Source organism: Ursus arctos, unplaced genomic scaffold, assembly GCF_023065955.2.
Source record: "Ursus arctos isolate Adak ecotype North America unplaced genomic scaffold, UrsArc2.0 scaffold_31, whole genome shotgun sequence".
NCBI classification, from domain to species: domain Eukaryota; kingdom Metazoa; phylum Chordata; class Mammalia; order Carnivora; family Ursidae; genus Ursus; species Ursus arctos.
In genome coordinates, this window is record NW_026622997.1 from 17553639 (window position 1) to 17577227 (window position 23589).

Consider the following 23589-nt stretch of genomic DNA (forward strand, 5'->3'; position numbering starts at 1 on the left):
AAGGAGTCCCTCACCCTTGATTCTGCAGTTTACACCATCAGTAGGCAGACGACTGAAACACACAGATATTATAAATTACAGTCTGGCCAAAATGTAAAGGAAGCATAGTAAAGGCGTAATCCTATTTGGGGGAGGAGAAAGTGCCACCGAACAGGTCTCTTTAAACTAGGGTTGAAGAGTAATTAGTTAAGCTGGGCAAATGGTAAAGGGACAAGAGAAGGTGAATATAAGGAAGGAAGGAAAGAGCGTGCAGACAGAACTAGAAATACGAGCCGGCGTGTACAGTCAGAGAAGCACAAGCAGTACCTTATGGTACCACACCCCTATCTACCCAATGCATTTTTCACAGATAGCTGATTCTGATTAAAACAGATCCTTGGGAGTATCTTCTAACCTAAAAAGTTTGTTCCACCTCTCTCTTTGGGGTCACTTTATGTTGATTCAACTCTGTTTAGCACCCTACCTTCTATTTTCCTGGGCTTATTTCTTCAAGCCTAAGCGTGCATCCAAGTGGAAATGAAGATTAACTGGATGCCCCAGTTAGAGCTTCCACTGCTCAGGAAAGAGCTGAGGTGTAAGGACCCTGAATTTAACTGGAGTAAATAACAAAATGAAAACCACCCCACGAACATTCCAGTCAATTCAGTACTTTTAAGTATATCTGTAAGTCATTTCTTAACCACTTCCACAGCTGTTGACAAATGATGAATTTAAAACCAAAATAAAGGGGCGCCTGGGTGGCTCAGTAGGTTAAGCATCTGCCTTCAGCTCAGGTCATGATCTCAGGGTCCTGGGATCGAACCCCACATCAGACTCCATGCTCAGTGGGGAGTCTGCTTCTCCCTCTCCCTCTGCGCAGCCCCCCCCCCCCCCGCCCCGGCTGACTCTCTCTCAAATAAATAAATAAAATCTTAAAAAAAAAAATCAAAATAATTATTTTGTTAAAAACAGGAGGGCAGATAAGAATTAAAGATTCTTTAACACCATTCGTCATTAAGGAAATGTAAATTAAAACCACAACAAGAAACCACTAAGATATATTATGATAGCAAAAAATTTTAAACAAAAAAACCTGACAATACCAAGCTCTCCTGAGGAGGCAAACCAACAGGAACTTTCTTACACGGCTGGTGGGAATGCAAACTAGTACAGCCACTCTGCAAAACAATCTGGCAGTTCCTTATAAAGTTAAAAATGCACTTAACACATGATCCAGCAATCCCACTCCTAGATATTTACCCAACTGAAACGAAAATTCAAGTTTACACAAAAACCTGTACATAAATGTTTATAGTGGCTATATTCCTAATTGCCAAAAACTGGAAACAACCCAGATGTCCCTCAACTGAAGAGTGGATAAGCAAACTGTGGTTGGCTCAACCATACAATCAGCAGTAAAAAGGACTCATCTACCAATACATGCAACAACAGGGATGAATCTCAGATGTATTACACTAAGTGAAAGATGCCAAAATTAGAAGGCTGCATACTATGATTCCATTTATATGCCATTCTAGAAACAGCAAAATATAGAGACTGAAGACCAATCAATGGTTGCCATTGAGAGATGGGGAAGAATCGTCTACAAAGGGGTATAAAGGAATTTTGGGAGGTGATGGGACTGTTTTATCACTGATCCTTGAACAATGGATGGTGCTAGGACATCGATCACCCATCCCCCAGCCCTGCCACCACACAAGCTGAAAATCCTGTATAACTTCTGCTGTCCCCAAAACTTAACTATTAACAGCCTGATGTTGACTGGAAGCCCTACCAGTACCATAAACAGTTAACGCATATTTTGTATGTTGTATATATTTTATGCTGTAGTCTTACAATAAAGCTAGAGAAAAGGAAATGTTATTAAGAAAATCAAAAGGAAGAAAAACTATATTTCCAGGGCTGAACCGTAGTTATAAAAATTGTCTGCATATAAAGTAGACCCAGGCGGATCAAACTTGTATCATTCAAAAACCAACTGTATATTGATTGTGCTGGTGGTTACATGACTACACACATCTGTCAAAACTCACAGAGCTGCACACTAAAAATGATAAATTTTACTGTATGTAAAAATCACCTAATTTTAAAAATGAAAGGAAAAAAGATGAATGAGGGATCCTGGCAACAAAGAAGTGAGACTGAAGAGTTACGAAGGAGTTAGTCACATCATGTAGGACTCTGCTAAGAAGTTTTAGATTTTATCCTCAAAGCAACAGGTGTACCACACGATCTCAAGATGGGGACAAACGCCAGTGAGCTGTGCTCGAAAGAACGACAACAGTCGCAGACTGAAGTAAGAGCAAAACAGGGAGCAACTGGGAGACCAATGAACCGACCACCTAGGTATTTAGGGGATAACTTGGCAACCCTAAGGCAGGGGCCGCAGAGGCGGACAGAGTAAGTTAGAGATAGGAAGGCCTCAAGTTTCTAGCAATAGTGAAACCACTAACCAAGCTGGTGCTGAGAAAAAGACTTAAAACAAGCTACACTGAAATACCTGTGGGACACTCAAATGCAAACCTCGGGTTAGATGGATTGGTCTAGAGCTCGAGGGAATAACTGGAGATGTAGCTTTAGATCTGACACTCATCGGGGTATTTGCAGCCATGAAAATATAAGGTCAAGTTCATGCAAAGACAGAACATGTAGAGTGAAAAGGTGAAGGGAACCCCAGGAATCACTGTGAGCAACAACAGCACGAATGAGGTTGACGGTATAATTTTAAATATAAAAAGAACTGGCTGAGTGTGCACGCAGTGGTAGAGTTAAAAATGGTTACAATCATGTGCCTGTTTCAATCTAGGGTCTCTCAACCACTTTACCCTTGGCTTCTCTGATTTTATCTTTGGCTTGATCACCCTGGGAAAACTGAGACAGTTCAATAAAAAGTTATCAATGAATTCCAAGGTTGCACTTTCTATCTACTTTCCATACTGTTGACAGTGAAAATCTTCAGCAAATAAAGTAGGAGGAATAATCTACTAAATATACTTATTTTGTCAGTTAAACATAGAAGAAGCACTACCAGGTTAAGTGATTCACTTCAAATACAGGTCAACTTAGTCACTCTAACTCAACAGGGCCAACTCACCCAGTAAGTTTATCTTGGGAGTTGGACTAAGGACTCTATGGATGTTTTAAAGGATCTCTGATACCACAATGAAGTTATCAGGAAATGCCATAGGATAGATCTAATGATTCTTGGTAATCAGTTCTTAATCAGAGATACGCGCCAAAATTCCCGGTGGAGCTTCCTTAAGAATGCCTGTCTTGCCCAAGCTCTGCTTCTGCAAATAGTGATTTAAGAACTTTTAGGGTAAGGCCCAAATTACTATCTTTGTTATAGTCCCGTAAGTGATTCTGTGTACACACACATACTACACACAGACCCCAGGTTGGAAAGCAATGCTAGAAAAGCTGGTTCCAGGATCTACATGGAGTTCTCACTTGGAAGCTTTTACACCACATCCTAATCCCTGGGAATCACCTCCAACTGAGAGCATACACACATAGTTCCCTGATCTAAACCCATATTTCTAAGTCCCAACCCCTGTGAAATACCTATGAATCACCTTTTGGCCTTGGTTAACTAGCTCTGAGAAGACTGAAGTTCTCAGCAGAATTCAGAAAAGGGCAGTGTAAGACAAGGCATGGAAAATGAGTCACTGTCTCTCTGCTGTTTAATTCCAATTCTCCAATTTAATGACAAACGGACCAGAAAAACTTGGTTATTTCACCAACTCAGTATCAACTAGTATTTAAGGAGAACTATATCCAACCTGCTTACAGCATAATATTCAGATCCTACTTTACCAATTACCAGTATTTCCGAGATTCCAATTTTCCAATTACATCATAAATTTTATAAATCAAGACAAAAATTATCCAAGAACAGCAAACAATTTATTCCACCAAAATGTCCACTTACCCATCTCTTCCCTTACTGACAATTTTTACTTCAAAATAATAAATCCCACAGGCTGCTGGTATTGGATGCGTGGCGCGGACAGACGCTGCATCCTTTGGGGTTTTGCCATGACCTGCATATGAAACAGGAAGGGGAAAAAAAATCAAATGAGATATTCAACAAAAATCTGAAACAATTCAGGAAGAAATGCGGTTTCCAGAATGATACACAGACATTTCTGCTCCCATCAGTACACATAAAGACTTAAACAAACATTTGTCATCACAATCTAGTACGCAAAGTAGCCCAGGGTTAGTCATGGGACTCTTGACACTGTTACTAAATTGAACGCACTTGCAGAACCTGAACACACTGAACCTACCACACTAAATACTACAGGGTAGACTGGATGCATTTGAAGAACATGATGAAAATATGATCTTAATTTTATTAGATCCAAATATGCTTATAATTTGTATTATTCCCAAGCAACATTCTTTTGTCAAATGGCCTATTTTTTAAACCAGAAGCATCTATATTGTCGGGTATATTTTTAAGGGAAATTTTATATAATTAGATTGAATTGGCAAAGCAGCTTTCTTACTTAAAGAGTTTTCAAGTTTGGGTGGCTCAGTCAATTAAGCATCTGCCTTCAGCTGAGGTCATGATCACAGGGTCCTGGGATTGAGCCCTGCATGGGGCTCCATGCTCAGCGGGGAGTCTGGTCTGCTTATCCCTACCCCTCAGTCCCACTTCCCGACCCCTACTCATGCTCTCTCTCTCTCAAATAAATTCTTTGAAAATCTTAAAAAAAAAAAAAGAATTTTCAAGTTTGTTCTTGGACATACTCTTATCAATTTTATACAAAGACTGATCCAAAAAAATTTCTTTGGTCAATTATAGCCTACTAAGAAATATATCTAATCTCTAGTTGTTATTTTCTTTCTCTCTTTGTAAAGAAAGGGATGTATCATCATACCACTGCTGAAATCTTTAGGTAATCTGTTAGACGATGTCTTTTAAACTTTTTTAAAACAGCTATTCCTCAATTCTAATCCTGGCGCATTTGCTCCGCTCACAATCACCTCCCCTGTCCCTGACCCAAGACACAAATTAGCCGGAAAGCTAGCATGTGAACAAAAATCAGGTGAGCAACAGAAAATATGCCCATAAAACCACAGAAGAAGAAAAACAGAAGTTGAAGCAGCATGTCAGAAAGTACTCAGAGTAAGATAAGCCTCCACAATCCCCAAAAGGACTGCATGAGAAAAAATACTCTAAATTATTATTCAGTGTTCTAGTTAAATACGCTTCACCCAATAGAAACTTAGGTCATTAATCCTTTAGTCATACTCTAACATTACCTTCATGGGTAGAAAAATTCGCCTTCTCATATTTACCATTATTGTTTTAAAACTAAATATCTTCTTTTAACTCATAAACCATATCTTAGCTATACAATAATCAAGACACACCAATGAGATGATACCTTCCCTTCCCATAAACTTTATCAAATTACATCACTGAACAGTTAAGTTCACATTTGCAATGCAAATTAGCACATGTTCACATGGCCCAAAAGAAACTGAATGAACTCAACCACTCCCTTCTATTACCATGAAAACCTGTGTCCACAGATGTCTTAAGTATATAGGTTATGGGCAAAAGTTCTCAATCTGGTGACCCCTGGGAGGTGATAAAACTGGTCAGGAAGATAAAAACAAAAGCAGCAATAGCAGAAGAAAAAAAAACACAGCATAAGTCTGCAGAATGACACCGGTCACTTCTTCAAAACAGACATTTAAAATGTAAATACGTGTTCAAATAACTGAGTTGCCTGGGAAATGGTCAGATAAACTAAATGCATTTTAAGAATTTAGACAGTTAAAAAAAATCTAAGGAAAACCCTGATTAACCCCGGAGTCCTAAATCAACTAGCTTTTATTTTTGGTTTTGTTTTTCTGGAAGGGAAGTGACCAAAACTTTTAGGGATAAAGTAGCCTCCAGGTATTCTTGATGATGATGATGATGATGATAAAGTAGCCTCAAGGCATTCCTGATGGTGATGGTGGTGATGGTGGTGATGGTGGTGGTGGTGATGGTGGTGGTAAATGACAACAGTTACCATACATTTAATGCTACTGCTCAGAGAGTACTCTATTTGTTCACTTGTTTAGCCCTCAAAACAACTTCTGAGGTAGGTACGATTTATTATCATTTCACAGTTGAGGAAATTAGGGAAGATGAAGAAAAGACATACTGCTGTGTGAGAATCCCAAACCAGGATTTGTGCTGGGATTTAAATTCGAGAAGTCCGATCCAGTGCAGGCTCTGAACCCACAGGAAGGATCCAGTTACAATGAGCATTCTGGATCACTTCACTAGTATTCCTACCTCCTATTCTTCCTACTTCTATGGGAAAAGAGAAAGAAAAGAAATATTTGAGGGTAAACACTCTCGCAAAGAATTAAGTGCTTCTGTACAGATTTTTCTCATTCAACATCTGTGAAATGGGTTTTAACCTCATTTTAAAGAGAGAAAACTCTTACAGATGTTATATTACTTGCCCCTAATTAGTAGAATCACGCGTTAAATCCATATATGAATTAAACTGCCCTACATTTTCGCTTTATGCAAAAATAACTATCAACAACTACATAATCATTAGTCTTCAAGGTTCTATTACATTCACTACGCTCTACAGACACTGCAGAAAAATTCCGTAAAGGTTAAAAGGATCTGTTTCATTTTTAAATTAAACTTAAATGTAAAGACCTAAGAAAAAGCTGAGATGTCAGATTAAAAGCATTCATACTCTTAGGTAGTAAGACTAGTAATGTCAGAGTGAAGGGCCTATTTCCAATAACGCTCATCAGCAGGAAGCTTATCACCTTGAATTCTGTGATAACCAGAAAACAACCTCACACTACCGAAGTATAAACTGTTAAAACCACAAAGTCTTCAATGTTAAGTGTCTTCTATATGGTTCAAAAAGAAAATACAGGGGTGCCTGGGTAGCGCAGTCGTTAAAGCGTCTGCCTTCGGCTCAGGGCGTGATCCCGGCGTACCGGGATCGAGTCCCACATCAGGCTCCTCTGCTAGGAGCCTGCTTCTTCCTCTCCCACTCCCCCTGCTGTGTTCCCTCTCTCGCTGGCTGTCTCTCTGTCACATAAATAAATAAAATCTTTAAAAAAAAAAAAATACATTTACTAGCGAGGCTAGCAAGACCTCGCTCTTTCACTTCACAATCTGTTGATTCCTTTTAAACGAAAGGAAAAGAGTCTGAATGAAGCTCACCTCCAACCCCCTCTCCACTCTCCAACACGCACTCCCAGCTGCCTTTCTGGAAATATAACTCAGTCCTCCTTGTACCACTATTCCCCCATACAACTAAAATTCCTTGACAGTCTCCCATTCAGCCACGGCAAAAAACCACCTTCCTGAAACCCTGCTCATCCGGCCCTCCTGCCACACTTTCCACAGCTCTCCTGTGCCTTCCTGCATCCGCCACACTGGCCCGAACTCTTCCCCGCCCCACACTGGAAAGAGCTGCCCTTCCTCTTTACTTAAGTCCTGCTCATCCCTTAGCTCAGGTTTTTCTTGCTCAATGGCTCTTTCTCTGACTTGGTCTAACCTCCTTTTTATTATGCCCTCACAGCAACATGTATCTGTCCCATATGACATTCACACACTTCCCAATTACCTGTGATTATCTTACCGTCCTCACATTTTAATTCCTGGACCTCTTTACTCCCACTGACCTCCTACTCTAACTTTAATCATTCCTTCCTGGAGCCACGCTCTGGATTCTGACATCACCTGAAACTATTCCACCTCAGAAATAGTAAATTCTAATGAAATCTGTTCTGCTACAGAACACATTTCCTGAAACACATTTCTTGAATACAAATTAGCTCCCATGTATTTGATAAATACAGGAATGATGTCAGCATAATAAAGAAATCATTTAGCTCCTAACACAGCTTCTCCCGGTACATTAACAAAAGTAAAGAGAAAAATCTAGCAACATATAAAAACCCCGAAGTCAGAAACCCGGGGCACCTCCCCAAGTGCATTCCTATCGCGTCCAGCGCTTAGTGGCTCCAAGAACTGCTACGCCGGCTACTGTACGAAGCCATCTGGGGAAAATTCAAGCCCAACACTGATCAAAAAATACTAAGACATTTCCTCTTTGTTATTATCAGTATGGACCCACGCATCTCTTGCATATTTACTTTATACTTTGGGTTGTAACTCAATACTACTTTATTTTGCTGCTCAAACTGCCCCCCTCATGACCCACTGGGAACTTTTTCATTTGGCTCCTCTGACATACCTGTATTATGGTTTTGCTTTCTGTTTGCTATTTTCTGGCCCCAGAAGACACTGGAGGCTCATCTTGCATGTTTCCTGCCCCAGTCCTAGAATCAGCCATTTCTCCAAGGAGCCCTGAGGCTCCTTTTACTGGCAAATGGCATTAGAACCCAACATCTAGCTACTAGGTATGCTCCTTGTTACTGGGGTGTCATTGCTTTTAGGCTTTCTCACTGATAAGAGCAAGGAAATATATGTATGTATACTAAACTCCTGTGTGTGTGCGCGCCTACATTTCTATATGTAACCGTCTGTGTTTGTATTAAACCAAACACGAGTTCTTACTGAGGTCTCCAACTTTATTACCACACCGATCATTCTAACCTTCTCTCTCTGCTTACCTGTAAAATTCCACCCCAGTGATAAGAAACTTAGCTCCCACTGGCCGCCATCCGTTTAACTGTTCGATTCCAGTATACATGTATAACAACATCTGAATTGCTAACTCATATCCCCACAGGATACAACTTTATCAGTGAGAGTTCGGTTTCCCTCACCTTTAGTTTTACAGACTACCGATTCCCAAAGTTACCTCTGTCAGCACCCGTCCCCCTTCTTCTCTGAGGCGGTTTCATATCTTTGTAACACAGCTAGATCGTTTTGTCACGTTCTGCATTTTATCCTGAGATTGGCCCCTTCCTCCTAAATGAGTTTTTTTAATTTGCATACATTAAAGTTCCCTCTATATAGCTGTCAAGTTCTGTGGGCTTGAAAATACAAGGTGTGATGCGTCCACTAGTACGGTATCATACAGAATACTTTCACTGCCCTAAAAATCCCCTGTGCTTCGCCTACCCCTCCCCTCAAGGCTCTGACAACCACTCATCTTTTTTACCATCTCTAGAGTTTTGCCTTTTCCAGAATGTCAGATGACTGAAATCATACAGTATGTAATCTTTTCAGACTGGCTTCTTTCACTTAGCAATATATGCACTGAAGATCTGTCTACCTATCTTCAGGGACAGCGCATTTCTTTATATCGCTGAATAACATTCTATTGTATGGATATACCACAGTATCCATTCACCTACTCAAAGACATCTCGGCTGCTTCTTGTTTGGGGCAATTATGACAGTAGTCACTATGAACATTCACATGCCGGTTTTTGTGGGGGCGTAAGTTTCCAAATCAGCCGGGCAGGAGCTCAACTGCTGGTAAAACTATGCTTAGCTTTGCCAGAAACTGCCAAACCCTTTCCCAAAGCTGCTGCATCATTTTGCCTGCCCCCAGCAGTACGCGAGTTCCTGCTGCTCGGCACCCTCACCAGCAACCGGCGTGGTCAGGTCTTCTTTGGACTTGAGCCATTCTCATAGCTGAAGTCTGTGAGCTTTTTCCTCTTTGTTTGAAAAAGGGGGTGGGGGTTGAAAAGGGCTAAACCCTGAATCAGATATTTATTTTTGATCAAACAGCTGTCAAGGACTTACATCTCTAAGAAGGAAGCCCAAACCCCAGGGCTTAAGGCTATGAGGGATCAGCAGCCTGTGACGCCGGGCACAAATGCCACTGGAAATCGAACTGGGCTTCTATTTTACTAGGACTGTTATTTTCGTGGTGCTCTGGTCACAGAGTTCCACAGGTGTCAAGCGGTCTGCCCCAGCCCGATTTTTCCCATAAGACCCATTACTTTTAGTGCCCAATTCTGTGGAGAACATAAGGTTTTCCGAGGAACACATTTTTGGCACCGGAGCTGAAATGCCTGTATCTTCCTCTCGGACACAATTCCCTATCCTCTCCCCTTTCTAAACATGTCACTGCCACATTTCCTCCTCAATATCAAGGGAACTCGCATTCCCTGAACCCTGTTTCCCCCTTCCCCATTTTTCCTCTTCCAGGATAGGCTACAAGGTAATCACTTAAGAGCTCTCAAATATCCTCAATATTCCTCTCACATGCTTATCCTTCCAGCACAGGCGACCAGCAAAACCACAGCCTCAGATCAACAGGATAATCCACCTTCCCTGCTCCTGCCCTGGGCAGCTGGCTTCTACCGAATAAAATCCAAAAGCCTTGCAAACGGCCACCACTATGAACGAATGCTGTTAGCTGGGCTCTCCCACTGAGGAACCCTTTGTTAGCTAGTTCCCCCTTCCCCTCGATGGCTGGGCCATGTTTTCATCACTCACTCGAAGCTTTAGGTCCTGTCCTCGAGTAAGCATACTACCTCACCGATTTTATCATATAATGGGACTCTGCTATTGTATATGGCCCTGTTCCACTCTCCACTCTTCTATTACAAAGAGGTCAGTGTCCCCCACCCCTGTTCACCTCTTCCCCTATGACCAGAGCAGTCACATGTCCTCCTCTCTTCTTCAGAACTGCCCTGTGCTCCTGAACGGCTCTCCTCCCCCCAAGCCAGCACTGTCAGCCTCCCAAGCTTTTCTCCACCCTTCCCCTCTTTACTTTCCTTCCCTTCAATCTCTCAATCTGTACGGGCAGTGTCCCCAAAATGGCCACTTTCCAAATCCTACATGCCTTGGTGCTAAAATCACTGTCGATAATGCACTGGGGTTGGTAGTGAGCATAACGAACTTTTTCTTTTTTTGGAATGTTAAGGTAATAAAAGCAAGTACTGTTACTGTTAATTTTATTTGTCAAAAGCTATGTTAAATTTTGTACACATTTACTGGGACTCCGTACATCGGACTAACATTACACTCCTCTAACTTAATGTCACTTCGGTCTCACCCGCATTGACGAGCTAAAACGAGACTGACTTAGAAATGATACAATAGTCTCCAACAAAGTGCTTTCCAAAGGAGTTTTTATGGGTAATTTTGATTCTGTGGATTTTCATCGTCTTTGCTGACACCAGAAACTAATCACCGGGCACAACATAACTCCACTATCAACCATTTAAAAAAAAACCCAATCCTACCTTAACCTCATCCTCCTCCAGGTATTGCTTAATCTCTTTCTTCACCTATATTTCTCAAGAGTAATCTATAGTCGCTATCCTCTCTGCATGTCCCTACTACTGGCTCTGATCTTTGCCCCCATCGCTAAATTCAAACTGCTCTCCTTAAGGTCACAATGATCTAATTTCCAAATCCAGTGGAAAACTTTCCCTGCCCGGCTCACTAAACCGATCTGCTGCATTTGACACTAAAGGTCACTTCCTCATTTCGGATACTACTCCGCTCAGCTTCTGTGACACCACACTCTTCCCCTGTCCGGGTACCTCTTTAACTAGTCCTTCTTAGACTCCACCCAATCTTTTAACGTTGGCCTTGCTCAGGGTTCCAGCTCTGGCCCACAGCTCTTCTCACTTTACCTACTCTCTCTCATACCCTCTCCTTGAGTTTCAGCCACCACCTACAGGTGACTCCCAAATCAGTCATGACCTAGACCCCTCTCCCACACGCTCAGGTCAATTACGGTACACGCCCACCCTCCCTATGAGAAATGGCTTCACATGCTATCCCTACTGAAGGAAGTGGGGCCCAGACTCTCCTTGTGCTAGGAGGGTATTTTGTTTCATAAGTACCCTTGACACCCCTACAGCTGATTCAACACAGGTGAACACCTGACATGAAGGCCACCAATTCAACACCACAGCATATAATGAAAAGCTCTGCCCAACTAAGAATGATGGCAATTAGCTTATCCAATCTGTTAAATCCCTGAGGAATCTGGAATAGGAAGGAAAGGATGAACCAGTCAGGGGGGGAAAAGAGAAGAAAACAACCAGTAACTACAGCTGAGTCACTTGAGCACTAGAATAAAGTGAAAAGTCATGAACTCCAGCTGCTGCAATGCTTGGAGCCACCTCAACTCCAGAACATCTGTTCCTGCTCTTTCTGGAAGGCTTCTCTGGGTTCTTCTAGTTTCCGTGAAGTCAGATCATATGGCCGACATTCCCATTCCTACTCATCTCCAAATACACTGTAATACTTCCTTGTAATTATTATTTAATTCGTGGTTCACTGCAAGAACCTCACAGAGCTAGAACCCAAGTGTCATCCTCGATCTCTCTCTCCATCATTCCATCAGTTCCTATCAGGGTCACTTTAAAACATATCACAAATATGTCTGCTCTGCTCCATCCCACCACTGATCGAGTTCAGGTCCTTAATTCTTACACAGACTTCTAAACGAGTTTGCTATTTTCAGTCTTGTACTCCTTAAATCCATCTTCCAATTAGCTGTATAATACGACAAAAACGAAAATATGAGCCAGTCACTTCCCACTTAAAATCCTTTGACGATTCCCCATGTCCTACAGAATAAGATAAGCTCAGTAAAATATTCCGAAGGCCTCTCACGATCTCTTCCCAGCTGTTACTTGTCACACACGCTTAAATTCCAACACACCAGAATTGCTGGTAGACTCAAACGTATACAATAATTCTCACCTCTAAGCTTTTAGTTATGCATTTTCACTTGTAATGCCTAGCGCCCCTCCTCCATCTTTCAAGCCTGACCAGGGGCCTCATCTCTCCCCAAAGCAGTCCCTGACTCACCAACTTCATCACTTGCAGCGTCAGCCAGGGGTAGAGACGTTCCTCCCGTCTTCCACAGGACTCTTGAGAACACTTCCCTTCTACAACTTGTGTGTTTTACCTGCTTTGAGCTCTCTGAATTCAACGATGGTATCTTATCACCTTGGAGTCCCCAGAACCTGGCACCAAGTAAACATGCACTTAAAGCTTGTCGAATAAATGCAGGTACACGAATTGTCTAGCAGAATACCTGCCCTGTAGCAACAGCTCTATGATTTATCATTACTACTACTTTTCTGCAGGTGTGATTATTAGATTCACTTAATTCTTGCAGCCATCAACTACCATTTTTCGAAGCTAAATTTCCCATAATACTGACAAAGAGATTCCAGGGAAAAGCTCAGTTTGGTTTTTTAAATTCCTGGATTTTAAGAAATATTTTTAAATTATCTCCATAATTCCTAAAAGACATTTGCATTGGCAGGCAAGCAAATATTGTTAAGATATTTGTTCAACCTTAAGAAGTGCAAGAAATTCAGTAAGTAATTTAAGAAATGTCAAAGGCCTGATGACTGGTGATACGGAGAGGGATGGGAGTGAGGCACACGAGAAAGTCAGCTATCTGGTTAGATGCCGTTAGTAATGCTTCAAGTAAAAGAGCAATTCACTAGTTCCTAGCTACCTATCATTTCCAACTTTCACTTCTCTTGTGTTTCCTGTAAGCTGCCCTAAATCAATAGAATCAAGGCGCCTGGACTTTTCCATGGCATTCGTATGTTCCAGGCATTTTTTTCTCCATAGGAAATACTTTTAATGTTCAACTATTCTTCAAAAAGTTCTAAATGTCATTGCTGGATTTTATCTATTAGAGATAATTAAAACTCACACAAATTGAAATAGGCAATACTGTATGGCTCGAAAGAGCACTAAATTTAGAGTTGGTGAAAATTAGTTTCCAACCCTGGCTTACTTGTGACTGGGAAAATCTAGCCTCCAGGTGCTCCCACTCCCTCACATCGCAAATGAGAATTCCACCATCTTGTCCAAATCCACTAACACACTTGTGTGTATATTAAAAAGCTTTGTAAAGTATCCAAATGTGGTAACTTCACAGATAGAAAAATGCAATCTGTAACTGAAACATTTAGGACTAATTGAATACATTGTCACATGCATTAAAATGCTTTAAGTTGGAGTAAAGTCCTCATTATAACTTAGTCTAAACTTGTCACATTTGTACTTACTCAAAGCTGACAATTTTAAAAATAAAAGGGGCTATGCCTGAGTGTTTCAACGGTTGGTGTGTGACTGCTAAGGAAAAGGTCTTTTTAAAAATTTTAACATATAGTATATACACCCTGCTCTTCCTCTGCAATCCAATCAACTTTGTCTGCACGTCTGGCATTGTTTAACATTAATCCCTTCTAATCATTTAAGGAACCATATGGCTTCCAAAAACAGTAATTCCAACTTAGAAAAATAACATCTTAAAAAACAGAGCATGTTCAGAGCAAAAGAAATCAAGATATTTCTATTTCAAAGGTAAGAAAAATCCTTGCCATTCTGGAAAATAATTATCAATCTTTTCAAACTCTGTAACATGCAAAAACATCTTATGAAAGTTGTTTTAATGTGAAGTGTCTGAAAATGCTTAGGTAAAAATCAAAGTGGCACAATGAAATGTTAAATAAAATTCACTCTTATTTTGTGACTTCGAAGTTTTATTCTCCACCACCTATGACACTTCCCCGTTGCTCCCTTCCCCTAATACTGGGAGAGAGTTGCCCAGGACTTTGGTGTGGTCCACTCAGAAGGCACACAGAACAACAACAGGAAAAAAAAAACGCCACACACACATTAAAATAACAAGAGGAAGAGGCAGTAGAAGGGGGGAAAAGAACTGTGTTTGTGACAAGGGGGAAGGGAGAGACAAAGGGGAGATGACAGAGAGAGAAAAGAAAAAAGATGATAACAAAATCTGTTCTTCCTGAAGTAATGCTTTATGTTTATAAAGGAGTGAAGTTTCCAGAAAGTGAAGCTTAGTATTACACAACAAAAAGTAATAAAGAGGCCAACAGGAAAAATAATGAAGACAGCAGTGTCATAAATATACCAAACTCCAACCAATTTCTCATAAGCATGCACTTTTCTCTGACCCAAATAATAATTTTATGTAAAAGGAGTTAATAAAACTAATCAAGGCATGTTACAGTGCAAAAGAAACTCTCATCACAAATCCTAGCACTCACGGAAATTCAGAGCTGGAAATTTCCTTACCATTCAGCTCAACTCTCTCATCTCTCAGAGGAAGAAACTGAGGCCCTGTCCTGTATACACGCCTAAAATCACAAATGACTGCAGGACTCAGCAAAGCTAGGATTCTCTGTTCAATAATTTTCCGTATCTTTTGCCTCTGATTTTATAACCTAATTGTTAACCATGAACCATAAATTTAAGATAAAGTTTCGTCAAGTCTAACAAAAAGCTTTCCGGTAGCCAGATGAGAAGTAAACACTTCATAGCACTGCATCGTTCACACAAATTGGAACACAAAATTAAATAACAGCCTTCACAGAGTATTAACAAAATGTCCTCACTTAAGAGAAAACAAAGGGTATTTTCGACCATTTAGATTAAGAAACATAATATTTAAACTGAAACTACTTCTCTGGATCTATGGATAGAAAGAAGGAATATTCAAAAGGCCTATTTTTGTGCGTGGTTCTTTCCAGCCAAATCATTTGGTAGATTTCTGTCGCCATTCTCCTTTCTGATTAAATTGTAGCTTATTTATCGAGGTTCTGCTCATATTTTAGTCCTGTACACTTGAAGAATTTAACCACAAGAACTGTTTATACCCTCTATATCCCTGTCACTAGGATCTGATTAAGACCCTTCCTTTGTAGCCAATCAAAAGGAGGCTGCTTTGAATGTAAAAGCTCCTGCCTCAGGTTTGGGGCCTAAAAACTGGATTTGTTTCCAGACAGACTGATGCATTAGACTGATTTTGTTTTCTCCCAGACAAGTAAACTTGACGCATGCTATTAATTTGGGCTACATTTCAAAAATTCTCAGAGCAACTTATAATTTTCTATAAAAATGATCTGCTTAAAGCTTTGTTTCAACAGAGGAGAGGCAGGTGAGGGAGGAGGGGGACAAACACAAGCCTAAGGCTGTTTTGGTTGTGTGTGTGTGTGTGTGTGTGTGTGTGTGTGTTTTTAAACTGCAGGTGTAAAACATAAGCCAATTTTCTTTAAAATGCTATATAACATTTTAAGATATCCGTTTTCAATTAGACTTCATATAATACCGGCACGTAAATACAGGGCATTTCCAATCAGTAGTGGTAGGTTCCTGCTCCCCTAAGAAAACACCTACTTCTGAGGTTCACCTCTTACCCTCCCAGCTGCTTTGGGTAAGAAACATTGATGCCAAACTTGGGGCCCTTGTCCTTTTGTCCCCCTAGACAATCTCTGGCCTAATTTTGGACAAAATCCTCCACTGATTACCCCTCCCCCTTTATCTGCCTGCTCTCCCTTAATTAGAAATCATACCTCAGAATCGTGCCTCTCTTCCCCCTACGTAAGAAGAGAACGCCTGACCCACCGCCACCTGGAGAACAATGTAACCCAACTCCGGGCCCATGGATTCCTCTATCCGAGCCCTAAGATTTATCTTAAAGAAAAATCAGAAAGCGAGTTATGTCCTGTCATCCTGGATTCCCTCAAGGTGTCCTCCTCCTGGCCTAGGATTACCAGCTCCATTACACCTACGGGCATTCTACTCACCTGCCTTCCCCAAGAATCTGGCCCCCGTCCCCCCGACCCCGGTCCCACCCCCGCAGCAGCGGAACGGGCGGCGAGTCACCTCGGAGGGCACCGGGCCCTGGGAGGGAGGGGGTCGGGGGCGGGTCGAGAGTCGGCTGCGGCGGCAGGACACGTCGGGTCAGTGGCCCCACTCCCACCGCACGACACACGCCCAGTACCTTTGTAGTGCACCCGCAGGTTGTTCTGAGAGAGGCCGATGTAGCTGAACTTGTCCTTCGGGCTCCAGGACCGCGGTAGCGGCGTCTCCTGCTCGTCCACAGCCGGGTAGAGGCGCTTCAGCCGCCGCTGCAGCTCCTTCTCCTGCTCGTTCAGGGCCGAGTCCCCGTGCGGGAAGGGGGCCGCGGCGCTGCTGCCCGCCGCCAGGGTTGCGGCCGGGCCGCCTCCGGCCGGGCCGGGGCCCGCGGCGAGGCCCGGGGGCGCTGGGGGTGCGCTGGCGGGGGCGGCCGCCGAGGCGGGCGGCGGGGGCGGCGGCGGCGGCGGGGCCGCGGTGGCGGGGGGCGGCGGCGGCGGCGGCGGGTGGAGGAGCAGGGCGGCCGCCGCGGCCCCCAAGCCGCCGCCGCCGCCCGCGCCGCCGCCGGGCGAGCCGGCCGGAGAGGAGCCGGCGCTGACGGCCGGGGGCGCCGGCAGGACGACTCCGGAGACGGGGGCCACGGCCGCCGGCGGTGGCGGCGGCAGCTGCTGCTGCTGTTGTTGTTGTGGCGGCGGCGGCGGCGGCGGCGGCTGCCCGGACATCCCGGCCGCGACTCAGTCTGCGGCCACCTCCACCTCTTCTCTTCTTCCTCCTCTGCTTCCCGGGGGCGCTGTCGCTGCGGCCGCCGGCACCAGGCGCCCAGTCCGCCCGCCCCGGAAGCAGGCGGCGGGCCGCGCGCCGAGGGAGAGCGCGACGGTTGGGGGGCTCGGAGACGGGGGAGCGGGCAGCGGGCCGGGGGAGGCCCGGAGAGAACGTTGGCCGGGGTGCGGGCGCGGGCCCGGGACGAGGCGCCGAAGGCGGGGGCGAGGCGGGAGCGCGGGCGCAGAAGGCGCGCTGGCGGCCGCGGCGGCCGCTGCTCTCGCTGCTCTCGCGGCTGTTTCCCGGCGGGCGGGCCGGGCCGGCGCGAGACGCTGCGCGCGGGCGGCGCTGGGCGAGGGGGCGGGGACGGAGGCGCGAGGGGCGGGGGGAGCACGGGCGGCGGGGGGCGGGCCCGCGGGGGTCCCGGCGCGCGGGCCGCGGGGGCGGGGAAGGGGGGAGAGGCGCGCGGCCGGAGCGGCGGAGCGCTCCTCCGGGGCGGGGCGTGAGGCTCCCGGCGCGGGGTCCCTCCGCCTGTCCCCGCCTTCTCCCACGAGCCCGCCGCTTCCCGCCCCCCCCAACCCCCGCCTCCGGCCCCCCGCCCGCCCGGGCCCTCCCGGGAGAATCTCCTCCTACTTTACTTCTTTTTGTTGTCATCGCCCCTCCTTCCCCCCCCCCCCCCCGCCGCCGTAGGGTTCCCGCTGGAGCGGCGGTGCTGCTTCTCGCCCAGGCGAAAGTAATCGAGCCTGGCTGGGGCCGCCGCGAGCCCGGCCCGCGGGCGCCCGGGACGAACGTAACGGGTCGGGCTCCGGGGGCCCAACTCAGACCCCGAGGTGCGCAGCCCCGGGAGTGCTCACGGACTGCTCGGGCGCCGCTTGGCCGCGCTTGTCGGAGTAGGTTCCCGTCCGCCGCCTCCTTCTCTACGAACCTACTGCTCTTTATTCCGCACGGAACTTAATACCCTAACATTTATCACATGCGGACTGGAAACCATTTACGAAGGCAAAGTCTCCCACTTAAAACAGTGGTCATTTTATTAATTACTTTTATGAGGACTTAAAGTGAACTTGGAGTGGTAGAAGGTGCCACAGGAATACTAATAAAGACTGGCATGTCTTCAAAGAGCAGGAGCATGAACTATATGAATACAAGATTACGGTGTGCATTTAGAAAGGGCTTCTAGAGACGTCAAAACATTTTATAGGCTCATTAATTTTCATAACAGGTCTCTTTGTTAGGTAGCAAAGAATTATGCACATTTTTAAAACAAGGAAATATTCACTGAGGTCAGCAGAGTCAAAAATAGGACTTCCTACTTGGCAATTCCCAATAGAGTACTTTGCTTGGTCGACTAATTTGGCACAACTTGCCAAGTGTTGCTCTCTGACCCATCCTAGAATTACTATTTTGTTTTCACCACTTCCCTTTGTTTGGGTCATCCTTTCCGTAGCCGGCAAAATCGATCTTAACTCGTGTAAACTACATGCGATAAATTCTGGTATTTTGTTTGCTTCCAAAGATACTGTGATGGTAATTGGCCAAATAAGCAAGGAATGAATGGTTTGCTGAATAGAGAATTATTTATTTTGTCTTGAAGAGGGTAGGTAAATGATGATTTAATTGAAGGCCCCTAATGTCTGGCCAGAACTAATAAAGTCATTCCGTCTAATTTCTCCCTCAATTACCCAGACAACTTGATGCCCCGTTGTTCTTTAATAAAAATACCCGATAATTCTAACCTATTTTTGATGACTTTTTCCAAGCCACTGCACTTTAAATTACATGATGTCATTGTATTTAAATTGTTCTAAAACTTTCATTTGTATTACAGTAACAATGAGTTAAGTGTAAGCCAAGCTCCTTTTAAATGTTGGCTAATCAAGGTTGAATAAATGGGCTCCAAACCTCATCAAACTTTCTTGAAATAGTCATCAAATTTACATTGATGAACATGTACTTTTCTGTCAGCACACTTAGAAACCATTTAAAACCTTACATAGGAGCATACTAGGAGCAGCTGAAAGAATAAAAGTATCTGACATTTTGTTAGAAGCTTTTTAAAGGAGTAACTGGTTGCTCTCCAAACAAGCGACCTCAAAAAATTAATGACTTCACTTTTGGGGGAGGATGCTGTGAAATGGCCACTTTTTCATACTAAAGCTGGCAGGAAACATAGAGAATATCATCTTAGAAAGCCACGTATTTGGTGATATTTATAAAGAGAAATAAAGGTATTCGTGCCTTTGACTTACTCCCACCAAAAAGTCCAGGCCAAGTAACAAGTCTAAAATGTGGAAGAATCTTAGGCCTATACACGTTCAACAAGAACTAGATGAAATGTGCAAGCAAACAAAATGTCCAACAAGAAGAGCCTAGTTGAAGAAATTGTCATATATCCCACTTAAGAGGATTAGGAATACAGGAGCACATTTAGCACATTTGTTTGAATTTTTTTTTTTTTAATGCATTCCTCTGGGCAGTGGAATTGCCAAAAGAAGGAGGCCGACCAATCAGAAACAGGCATTCCTTTCTCTTGATTTAGTCATTGGCTATTGGGCCCAATTTCAGACCTCCTCCCTCCGGGCCTCTTGCACAGGCTCAGTCTGAAATAAATATTACACGGCTCCTTAAAAATATGGTTTTGAAGAAATGGAAGAGAGATTATGATGCAATACATGGGAAATGCCTAGACAATAGTTATACACTGCCAAAATTGTTACCAAAAAGACGTGAAGGAAAAAAAAAATCACAAAATGTTTCTGTAATGGGCAATTATAATACATCATTAAAAGTAAATTTTTTTGAAATATTATGAAAATATTTTTTAAAATTTTTTGTGAAAAAACTAGACATGTACATAGAGACATATGTGGTAAAAATCCAATAGCCTTGGACTTGTACACAATCTTTTTATACCTGTTTCCAGTCTTCGCCATGTGTCGTTATAATATTGATATATATCTTCGTGATATTGATATATTCCTTTGCTATAATACTGATATATATCTACTGCTGAGGTTCTTGGTAGGAACCAATAGGAGCCAAATCTGGCTCTCTTAAGCAGAAGGAACTTACTGGAAAGATATTGGATGGTTCTCAGAATTGAAAACCAGGCCTAAAAACAAAGGCCAAAGGGGGTCAGGCAGCATAAATAGACTGGCCAGGACCCCACCACTGGTCCCAGCGGCCACCATCTGATGCCACCTCCACCACCTAACCTCTCATCTCCATGATCCCCAATCTTTGCATCGCTCACTCCAGTTTCAAAGTTGGCAAAGCCTCGATTGCATGACCATGCCAGGACTACCGTGAGCAGAGATTCCCAGCTTCTGCTATGAGTGGGTTATAGAGGTGCTGAGATTGATGCCCACAGCTGGGGGTAGGCCTGGAGTGCCTAGAGCCCGCAGAGCTGGTCTTTTCTGGCAGTGAGCAGCCTCATAGAGTATTTTACACATCGTATCCATTTTCTATGCATGGCATGACATGAAAAAGGTTATAGAACACATTGCCCTTGTGGAAAAGGGGCCACTGATGCCCATCGTTGAGGATTTCCCAGTACTAGGAAAGAGGGTCAGACGCTGGCCAGCCAGTTTCAGTAAATATCCATGACAGTATCCTTTCTGGGTACCGGAAAATGTGATGGCCAAGTATCCAAGATCCAGAGTATGGCTTTAGGGTCTGTATTAGTTATCTACTGCTGCTTAGTGAGCTACCCCCAAACTCAGTGGCTTAAAATAACAGTATATCACATAGTTTCTGTGGGACAGGAATCTGGCCCAACTTAACGGGGCCCTCTGCATTAGTCTCTCCCAGGCAGTCAAGGTGTCCACTGCGCTGCCCTCATCCCAAGGCTTGATGGGGAAAGGATCTACTTGTAAACTCACTCCCCTGGTGATGGGCAGGATTCAGTTCCTTGAAGCCATTGGACTCAGGGCCTCAGTTCCTTGCTGGCTACTGGCCAGAAGTGGCCCTCAGTCCCTTGGCACATGGGCGTCTCCAACAAAAACAGCTGTGTCATCAAAGTGTGCCAGCCAAGACAGCAGTACCAGCAGGACAGTCTTTTGACAGATAGATGAAGACAGATAGACTTCTGACAGTACAGAAGTCAGTCTTTTGTAACCTAATCACGGAAGTACCATCCCATCACTTTTGCCTTCATCTATTTGTTCAAAGGAAGTCACTAAGTCACTTTAGGTCACTAGGTCCAGCCCCCAATCAAGGGGAGGGGATGGTACCAGGGGATGAACAGAGACTTCGGAGTCCAAGGCTAGGTTGACAAAATCTAATGAGGAGATTTTTGCATCCTGTCTTGGCCAGGCCAGGGAGGTGGTGCGGGCTATGGCCACAAACCCCGAGATAGGATTCCTGGGGCTTCGGGTTCAGGGTGAAAAGCATCTGCAGAATCCCATGGAATTACACAAATGCATTATTTCACAGTCAAGGGTGAATAAAACAGTTACAATTCAGTGTTCATTAATAAAATAAATGTGAACCCAGAAGTTATTAAATTTAGAGGAAACTCCATGTTTTATTAATCAGGTCTAGAAGAATTTGAACAAAAACTGCAATTCTGGCTTAAAGAACCCAAACAAGTTAATCTACCATCAATCTGATTTTTCTCTTACTTTTTCCTTCTGCTTTTTCTAGTCTACTGTAACTCTTCTCTCATCTGCAAAAGTCCTATTTTTTCTTCCATATGGATCTCTACATGGTGCCATGAAAAGTACATGCAAAATGGAGTAACAGCAGGGAGCAAAACTTCTGGGAGGCTCTGAAACTCACTTCCTCTGCACTGTCTCCCTTAGTGCTACTGGGTAGGTGTGATCAGGTCCTTGATGGATTCATAAAATGGGAAGGCTGCCCCAGAATTTCCCCCAAGTACCAGGCAATGCCTCCTACGAGCCTAGGAAACACCTATTAGTTAAGTGGATTCTAACGCATGCCAGTGGCCAAAGGCATGCTGTTTTAGTCCATCTGGGCTGCTATAGTAAAATCCCACAGGCTAGGTGGCCTATAAACAACAAATAGACATTTATTTATCACAGTACTGGAGACTAGGAAGTCCAAGATCAAAGAACCTGCAGATTCAGCGTCTGGTGATGGCCCTCTTCCTGGTCCATAGATGGCCATCTTCTCACTGTGTCCTCACATGGCAGGAAGGGTGAGGGAGTGCTCTGGGATCTCTTTTATAAGGGCACTAATCCCATTCACGTGGGCTCCACCCTCCCGACCTAATCGTCGCCCAAATGCCCCACCTCCAAATACCATCACTTTGGGGATTAGATTTCAACATACGGATTTGGAGGAGGCTGGAATACAAACATTTGGTCTATAGCAAATAGTTAGGAGGGAAGAGATAGATAAAAGGAAAAGAAAAGAAAAAGTAGAAAAAATAGAAGAGAAAAAATAGACGGGTCCTTAAAGGATAATGATGAATAGTTCCCCAAAGTGCTAGACATCACTGAGGACTATTACTTGCCTCCTAGTTCCCTAAGATGTGGGCTGCATGTCAGCCATCATTTACTGGGTACCTAGTATATGCGATACACAGTGCTAGGTAGCATGTGGATGTTTCTAGGAAAGGGGGAGGGGGAGTCTCAAGGTCCTTGCCTTAAAGGCGTTGCTTTTACACAACCGGTTTTTCAGATCGAGTATGAAAAGTGCTATAATAGAGACAAAAAGCAACATGGCTATTTTTCTAATATCCCAAGAAACATAATTCTCCAGCCCAACCCATTGGTATAAGTAAGACAAATTAATTCTTCAGTCTGAGTCTCTTTGTACCTAGGTTACCACGTGGACATAATTACATGTATTTTTTTTCTTATCATGGTGATCCTTAAAGAAGGTGCAAGGTGTTATTTGCAACCTAAGTAAATATAAGAAGAAAGCAATTTAGTGAAGCAATTTATTTTACAATTCACTATTTCCTTCATCCTTGCTATATATCATTTTATGCTCAGTAATTATTTAAACATTTTTGTTTGTTTTTCTTAAGGGCCTTTAATGATATGCAAGGAAAAACATGCCAAGCACTATGTGAAGCTTTTTAAAATTGTTAATGTTTTGGGGCACCTGGATGGCTCAGTTAAGCATCTGCCTTCAGCTCAGGTCATGAGCCCAGGGTCCTGGGATGGAGTCCTGCATTGGGCTCCCTGCTCCATGGGGAGTCTGCTTCTCCCTCTGCCCCTCCTCCCACTTGTTCTCTCAATCTCTCTCTCTCTCTCTCTCTCTCAAATAATAAATAAATGACATCTTTAAAAAATACAATAA

The 23589-nt window shown here is 43.8% G+C and overlaps 1 protein-coding gene across 1 annotated transcript in view; it reads right to left on the reverse strand.

Moving 5' to 3' along the window:
- RANBP9 (RAN binding protein 9) overlaps window positions 1–17362 on the reverse strand; it is an 88320-nt gene extending 70958 nt beyond the window's left edge. The window contains exons 1-2 of the mRNA XM_026511511.4: window positions 16709–17362; window positions 3932–4043 (exon numbers count right to left, since the gene is read on the reverse strand). Of these exons, the coding sequence (XP_026367296.2) occupies window positions 3932–4043; window positions 16709–17282 (686 nt within the window). The 5' untranslated portion in view covers window positions 17283–17362. The remainder of the gene's footprint in view (window positions 1–3931; window positions 4044–16708) is intronic.
- Between the last annotated feature and the right edge of the window lie 6227 nt (window positions 17363–23589).